This window comes from Budorcas taxicolor, chromosome 7 (assembly GCF_023091745.1).
Source record: "Budorcas taxicolor isolate Tak-1 chromosome 7, Takin1.1, whole genome shotgun sequence".
NCBI lineage: Eukaryota > Metazoa > Chordata > Mammalia > Artiodactyla > Bovidae > Budorcas > Budorcas taxicolor.
Genome location: NC_068916.1, coordinates 65,316,617 through 65,325,043, shown reverse-complemented (window position 1 = coordinate 65,325,043; position 8,427 = coordinate 65,316,617). Strand labels below are relative to the sequence as shown.

At 49.0% G+C, this 8,427-nt stretch overlaps 1 protein-coding gene across 1 annotated transcript in view; it reads right to left on the bottom strand.

Annotated features, from left to right (window-relative positions):
- Positions 1 to 335: 335 nt before the first annotated feature.
- GALNT10 (polypeptide N-acetylgalactosaminyltransferase 10) overlaps positions 336 to 8,427 on the bottom strand; it is a 229,587-nt gene continuing 221,495 nt past the window's right edge. The window contains exons 10-12 of the mRNA XM_052643077.1: positions 8,200 to 8,316; positions 3,078 to 3,227; positions 336 to 2,550 (exon numbers count right to left, since the gene is read on the bottom strand). Of these exons, the coding sequence (XP_052499037.1) occupies positions 2,392 to 2,550; positions 3,078 to 3,227; positions 8,200 to 8,316 (426 nt within the window). The 3' untranslated portion in view covers positions 336 to 2,391. The remainder of the gene's footprint in view (positions 2,551 to 3,077; positions 3,228 to 8,199; positions 8,317 to 8,427) is intronic.

The window sequence follows — 8,427 nt, the reverse complement described above, 5'->3', positions numbered from 1 at the left end:
GCAAACCTAATTGCTGGGGGTGGGGTGGGGGCTGCAGCCGTGGCTTCCAAACAGGCCCCCCTCCCAGGAGTGGCTGAGACCCTTCTTGGCCATGGATTAAAAGAGCCATCCAGTCGCCCTTTAAATTCAGGGTGTTACTCTCATTGAATGCAATAACACCTGGCCCTCTGGCCCTTGGTGGGCACTGCTGTTTCAGATCCTGCTCTAGGCCCAACGCCTCCTGCTTGAAATCAGACATTAGGAAACACACACTCATCCAACAGGGATTGCACACATCACCAAAAATGTCCCCCCCCACCCCGACCCTGCCCCTTTACATCTAGCAAGGCACTAGGAAATGATTCAAGTTTAGGGATTGGCTGTACGTTTGCATGTTTTTCTTTTTAAAAGGCACAGTTTTCATTTTAATAACGCTGCATTACTTTCTGATGATGAATCCTACCTCAATTCTCCCAAATTACAACACTCTTGCTTTCCGAGATTCTGGAAGGGGCCGCATCTTTTGACTCCTTCCTAAAGAGGGCCACTGCTAAAAGGTGTAGCACTCACTTGGAAAAGACACCAGGGACGGACAAGCAAGCTTTGTAAGCACGGGGCTGCCTCTCCTGCAGACAGGTGGCCAGAGTGGGAGCTGTGCTGAGGCAGAAGGTGGAAGCGACGCTTTGCCCGCTGCACGCTTCATCGGGGTGGTGGTGGCTGGGAGAGTTCACTTCCCTCCTCAGATAACTGACGAGATCAGCCAGCATCTCAAAGGCAGATCCGTGGCTCTGCTCCCAGATTTATGTCTCAGTTATTTCACTGGCAAATAACACAATCGAGAAGCTCGACTCTAACTGAACACCGATTTAAAGACTTCCTGGGCTAGCTGGCGGGAGCAACGGGCTGTAGACTGCAATCTCCATTTCTGACTCAGTGGGTGGCAGGCTGGTTAGAGAAACACTTCCTATTAGTTTGGGAGCCCTCTGGGAGTCTGACACATAATTAACAAAGCAAAAGGTAAATACAGAGGGCCGTCATGGAGCGGACTGCATATCTGTTTGTGGGACACTGGGGTGTTCACTGCAGCCGTGACCGTGGCGGGGCTGGCACAGCTTCCGGCCTGGGCTGACGACTGTGTCACACCCAGGTCTCTGGTATGAGCGGATGGACGTGGGATCCCCTACCTGTCCCCCAACACCACCAACCTTGGACTTCACAGATTGTTTCTAGGCTAGGGGCTGCCTTGAAGATTTTACAGTTGACTGGTTCCTTCAATCACAGCATTCCAGAAATCCATATTGGATGCTAGAATACCAGAATCCTATGTGGTACTCTAGTTTGTGACCCAAGTACACAGTTCTTTAAAAATTCTAGAATTCAATATGAGAACCAGAACCACAAGGAGTCCGGGCTAGGCAACCTGCCTGCAGTCCACCTCGGTGGCCTCCGGACTTTGTGAGGCCAGCACGTCACACTTCTGCTCTTCTGTTGAGACAGGCAGCTGCCCGAGGGAGGGAGAAGGGAGAGAGAGAGAGACGGAAGCGCTGATGGGGGAAATTCAAGCAGAATTTCTAGTTTGGAGGTCTTCTACTATGCCTGTGCCACAGACTCAAGGCCCTCTGAAACCCAGTCCTGAAAAGCTGGTGGCCGGACTGTCCTTGAGCCTGGAGAGCACTGATCTGGGCATCTTGAGCACCCCGAGAGCCAGGGCAGACACCAGGGCTGTCCACCATGGCACAGGAGGGCCACGCTTCTGCCCCACCTGACAGCTGGCTGGCGGCCAGCACTGAACACTCGGAGGGCCCCAGGCACGGCTTCTACCTCATCTCCTTGGGTCAGGACAAGGAACAGATGCCGGGGAGTAACTGCAGTTATCCCAAGCTGGGGCCAAAATGAAAAGGCTGAACCCAATGGCCCTGAGAAAGACTCTTGTCCTTCTGTTGCTGATGAGTGGCACTGTTGCTTAAAGTTGGCGCCTACAGACACAACTTGCCTCTCTCTCTCACTAAAGGACCATCATGGATGAGCCAGCTGAATGTCAGGCAGGCTTGGAGGACTCTGTTTCGGGTGGCCAAGGGCTACCCTGGCATTCCTTCCACGTACTGCTCAAGGGAACGTGGTGGTGGGGTGAAAAGGCTCTCCTGGGTTTCCATGCCGCCGCCAGGGATGCAGTGGGCTCTGCTCTGGAGTGGGGCCTCTTGTGGGGTCTGTTCTCCATGCCTCCACCATTTGGGGCCTGCAGGGCTGGGTGGACACCCAGGCCAGCTTCAAGAGCCCCCTCTGCCTTGACCTGGCTGGCCAGCACCTTGTACAGAATGGGGGAGCCCTGGCAGCCCCGCCTTCCTCTGGAGAGGGAGGCTGCAGGGAGTGCTGGAGGGGACCCCGCCAGGCTCACTGTGGCAACGTGAGGGCTCAGTTGCTATTGAATTTTTCCAAGACTGTGGAGTTGGTGTGTTCAAACAGCCACTGCTGGGTGGGAGAGGAGGGGTTGCAGGTGTTCATGAAGATCCTGTGGTCACTTTCACTGCAGTCCATGCAACTGCCGCTGACGGGGTGGTATAAGGTCTGGTCCTGTGAAACAGGCAGGTGGTCAGCCGGGCCGTAATGGGGAAATGAGCCCAAGCAGCAGTGATACCAGCGAGGGGATGGGGCTGGGGCTCGCCGGCCTGCCTGGCTCTCCTCCCCACCACACAGTGGACACTGCTCACCTCCCTTGAGGTTGGTCTTGCCATGTGCCTGAGCAGTGCCCGCTGGGATGAGGACAAAACTGATGTATGCCACTTCTGGGCTGGGACCCTAATCATGCCTATCTCCAGTTAAATTTCATTTGCTCTCAAGGTGGTTTAAAAAAAAAAAAAGACTCAATTGCCAACATTTAAGATTCTAAAGCTGAATTTTAAAAAAATTAAAAATAATAGAAAAAGAAAAAAAAAGATACTAAAGCTGGATTTCTGATTTCTCTTGATGACAGGAGAGTCAGGGAAGTTTGTGTAACAAATGCATGAGGGAGGGGTCTCTGGAGAGAAGAGGGGAGGCACATTTTTTTTTTTTAAGTCAAGCAGGCTCCCCTGTCCACCCCCCTCCACACCCTGTCTTACTTTGCGGTACTTCCACAGCTGGTTGCCCTTCATGCTGTGGCAGTCGTAGAGGGTGACGGGGCTGGTGTGGGAGACGGCATCAAAGCAGAACTTCTTGGTGTGCTGGGGGTCTCCGGGTCGGATGTCTTCTCTCCAGGTGAAGGTGAAGACCTGCATGCACAGGACGCCATGATGCGGACAGCAAAGCAAAGCTGGGGGTCTCTTCTTTTGCAATTACAGGAAATTTTAAACACAGGGGTTCAGAAAACTGTATACTGATATAAAAATATTTATCCTCACGTCTCCAAAATTCAGTGTCTATTTTACAGCAAGTGACAACTGCTAGATTTTCATTGGTTAAAGCAAAAGGTAGTCTCACCCCCAAAATAAAGCTGCGTTTAAAGGAAAAAATACCTTTAATTACATGTTGAAATGATAATTTTTATATTTAGGGTAAAATAAAAAAATATTATATATAAAAAGTATATTGATGATGCCTGTCCCAACGACCCAGCTTCAATGATTACTAAATCACAACGAATCTTGTTAGCGCTGCCTCTGCACCATATCCCCCACCCCCACATTCTTTTGAAGCAAATTCTGGACATCTTACCATGTCAGGTGTCATGACTTCAGTAAGTGCCCTGATAACAGTGAAAAGCGACCACAAGGTTCTCAGTGTCATCAAACAGCTCAAGTTCATACGTTTTCAGATTGCCTTACACATTTCTTTTCAGAGTCAGTCTGTTTGAATTAAGATCCAAACCAGGTTCACATATTATATAGGCTGATAAACTTTTTTGTTTTCCCCAGGAGCTTTACTGAATAATTGGCATGCAATAAACTGCACACATTTTAAGTGCTCAGCTTGAAACATTTTGACATAGCTTATACCTGTCAAACTGCCATCATCATCACTGTCATCAAGGTAGTGAACATATCCATCACCCTAAAGGTACCCTCCTGCCCTGTGTGATCTTTTCCTTCTATCCCTCCCCACGCCCCTAGGAAACTCCTTTGTTTTTCATGAAAGAGGCGCTCACAATTTCTAGAATTTTATATAAAAAGAATCAGACAGTATGGATTTTTTTTTTTTGATTTCTTAAACAACACAATTCTGTTGAGATTTAATCACATTATAACAACAGCATTTATCAACAGTTCATTCCTTGTTATTGCCGAGCTATATTCATTCACTGCATGGTACTTGATATACCTGTTGTTGAACATGTGGGTGGTTTCTGCTGCTGCTGCTGCTAAGTTGCTTCAGTCATGTCCGACTCTGTGTGACCCCATAGATGGCAGCCCACCAGGCTCCGCTGTCCCTGGGATTCTCCAGGCAAGAACACTGGCGTGGGTTGCCATTTCCTTCTCCAGTGCATGACAGTGAAAAGTGAAAGTGAAGTCGCTCAGTCGTGTCTGACCAATCTTAGCGACCCCATGGACTGCAGTCCACCAGGCTCCTCCATCCATGGGATTTTCCAGGCAAGAGTACTGGAGTGGGTTGCCTTTGCCTTCTCCAGGGTTGTTTCTAGTTTTGGTGTTTTCAAATAGTTCACTTCAGTCACTCAGTCATGTCTGACTCTTTGTGACCCCATGGATCACAGCATGCCAGGCCTCCCTGTCCATTACCAACTCCCGGAGTTTACCCAAACTCATGTCCATTGAGTCAGTGATGCCATCCAACCATCTCATCCTCTGTCATCCCCTTCTCCTCCTGCCTTCAATCTTTCCCAGCATCAAGGTCTTTTCAAAGGAGTCAGCTCTTCAAATCAGGCATCCAAAGTGTTGGAGTTTCAGCTTCAACATCAGTCCTTCCAGTGAACACTCAGGACTGATCTCCTTTAGGATGGACTGGTTGGATCTCTTTGTAGTCCAAGGGACTCTCAAGAGTCTTAGAGCTGCTATGAACACGTGTGTACAAGCCATTGTAAGGACATGGACATAATTTCTTCTCTCTTGGATGAACCCCTTGAAGAGGGATGGCTGGATCACAAGATACATCAATGTGTAACTTTCCAAGAAACTACCCAACTGTTTTCCAAAGTGGCTGTACCAGTCACATTCTTACCAGCAGTGTATGGTTCCAATTCATCTACATCCTTGCCAACCCTTGGTATGGTTGGTCTTTCTAATAGGTTATAATTTTAATTTCCATTTCTCTAATAACTATTAAGTTAAGCATTTTTGATGTGCTTCTTTGCTGACCAGTACGACTTCTTCACTAAAATCTCTACACATCTTTTGCCCATTTTTAAACTGAATTGCTTATTTTCTTACTGAGTTTTGAGAAATTTTATACTCTAAACATTTCCCTGGTGGCTCAACTGGTAAAGAATCCGCCTGCAATATGGGAGACCTGGGTTCTAACCCTCGGTTGGGAAGATCTGGAGAAGGGATTGGCTACCCACTCCAGTATTCTGGCCTGGAGAACTCCATGGACTGTATAGTTCATGGGTTCGCAAAGAGTCAGACACGACTGAGCGACTCTCACTCACTCACAAACATTTAAAATTGTTATCAGATATATGCTTTGTAAACATGTTCTCTTAGTCTGTGGCTCATCTTCCTATTTTCTCAACGGTGTCTTTTAAGAACAGAATTTTCTCATTTTGAAGAAGTCCAATCTATCAATTTTTTTGTTTCATCAATTCTCTTTTGGTGTTGTATCTAAGAAATCATTGCTTGGGTTACCAAGGAACACTTTCGCCTGTGTTTTCTTCCAAAGTATTTTGGTTTCAGTTTTATGTTTAAGTCAATGACCCATTTTTGAGTTAATTTTTATATATAGTATAATGTATTTATTGAAAAAACTGTTTTTGCACATGGATATGCACTATTTGTTGAAAATATAGTGCAAAAAATATTGCACTGAATTAATTTCCCTTGAACATCTTTAAGAGTGTGCTGTCCATACATGCATGGATCTATTTTTGGAGTCTCTATTCTCTCTTTACGTCAATATGGCCCTGCTTTAATCAGTGACACTTTAACAATATATGTTGAAATCAGTCCTTTAACTTTGTATTTCTTTTGAAAATTTTTTTGGCTAGTCTAGGTCCCGTCCACCTTTCCACATGAATCCTCTCAGGTGGTTCTTTGTCCAGCCCCCGGAGTTTCCTCACACACACCAGTACTCTGCTGAATATGCAGGGGGCCCTCTGTAAATCTCAGACATAATCCATGTCTGGCTCTCTCCAAGCCTCCAGGATTTAATTTTGTGAATTCTAGCCACCTTGACCTCCTGCACTCTCTGCGCTGCCTCCTCAACTCAGGGCGTGTGCCTGGCTCCCCTGGGCTTCTCCCTCCCTGACTTGTGGACTAGGAACTCTCTCAAGAAAGGAAGCCGGGACAACCATCATGCCTGTCGGCTCCCTGTCTTCCAAGGGTCACTGTCTTTCAAGGGTTGACATCGGCTCTCCTGAAAACAGTTGTTTCACATATTTTGTCCATTTCTTTGGATGCTTTGGGTAGAAGGGTAAACCAAGTCCTTGTTATTCCATCTCAGCCAGAGGTGCGCATTGCAGTGGTGGTGGTGGTGGGGTTAGCCAGTTACTTCTCCTTGAATGTTGACTTCCCAGGCCTCCTCCAGGTCAGGAGCTGTAGCTTAGACTTGCATTTCTTCCTTTTCCGGCTCACTAGAGTTCATCACTCAGAGTGGCTGTGGGCTCCACGGGACACAGATCCCAGTGGGGCAACTGGGCTGCTACGCTCCCCGCCTCACGGTGGAGGCCAGCATACCCACACCCCAGGCACATTCTGCAGTTAGTCTGAGTGAAGCCTGTCTTCATGTGGACTCTCCACTGCAAGGGGAGTTGTTCTGAAGCTGAGCTGCCTAGGCCTGTTCCATCCAGGCCCTGTATTTCTCCTGGTCTCTCTTGCAGCCCCAGGATCAAGGAGCAGCCATACAGGGCTGTGGAGAATTCAGAAGAATTAACTGATGAGCATGTGGGCTCATACTTGCTCAGTTGTGTCCGACTTGTTGTGACTCCATGGACTGTCCCGTCAGGGTCCTCTGTCCATGGAATTCTCCAGGCAAGAATACTGGAGTGGGTTGTCACGCCCTCCTCCAGGGAATCTTCCTGACCCTGAGTCTCTTGCATCTCCTGCACTGGCAGGCAGATTCTTTACCACAAGTGCCACCTGGGAAGCCCTTAGTCAGTGACAGCCATTATCTAGTAAGAATGGTTTTCAAGAAAGGATGGGGGAGGGCATCACACATTCCGGGGGCTGGCACCGTGCATGCTCAGTGTGTATGCTGAGAGGAGGTGGTGCTGTGCATTCTCAGTGTGTACGCTGCACAGCCCTCCTGAGTTCTGTTTTTACAGAGGACCCACCTTGTAGGCTTGTATCAGTGTACACTTTCCAAATGCCAGAAAATCCACAGCAGGGAGACTATAAACCATGTGTCTTTGAAACAAAATTCAATGGATGCCGTGTGAGTTAACAATGGGGTGAACCTGGGAAGGGACGAGGGGAAGCTATGTGCAGTTTCCTGTGAGAGGCATGTCCTACATGGTGGGCTTGCACTCCTCACTCTTCGGATTATACCCTTTGGGAGATCCTTTGGGGACCAACCCTCTCCCCTGTGTCACCCTATTTTTCGAGTGAGGATGACCATACCCTAGGGCCCAGGAGGGGCCTATGACCCAGGTCACTAAGAGGACTGTGTCATACCTCCATCATTGCTGGGTCAGGAAACCCAGCATGTGAGGGCCCCAGGGCTTTTCTGGAACTCTTGGAAGGGACATGCCTTTTCACCGGGTGGCTGGCCGCCTAGAGCTGCTGGTGGTTACCTCTGCCACCACTTGGGAAGACAAGTCAGCCTAAGAATGAAGCCGAGAGGGAAGCAGAGCTGGGGCCCTGGAGAGACCCTGATGACATCATCTAGACTTCAGTGACGTGAGCCAGAAACTCTGTTGACAGCCATTCGGGCCAAGTGTCTGTCACTTTTAACCAACAGTCCAGACCAAAGTGCAGGATTCCTCTTTCCAAAGTGTCCAGTAGGCTCGTATAACATGTCCCTTGTGCTGACCTGTCCCTCATCATTGCCTGGGCCTCTCCCTGCCAGCCCACCACATGAGCACTGCAGGCTTATGACGGCACAGGGAACCTAGCAGCCGGTCCGAGGAACAGCCCCTACCTGCATGTTGTTCCAGGCGGCCTCCCCGCGGCCCCGGATGCAGCTCTCTAGCCTCAGTGGGGAGCCCAGGGCCCCATGCTTCGTGTCTGCACACAGCCCTGTGCCCACATTGCGGATCTGGATGAGAAGGAAGCAAAAAGAGGACCAGTGAGGTGCTTGAAGATATCCAGTGGGGCCCCTGCTGGGGCGGGAGGAGGGAGGCAAGGGAGAGGATATCAGTGGGCTGAA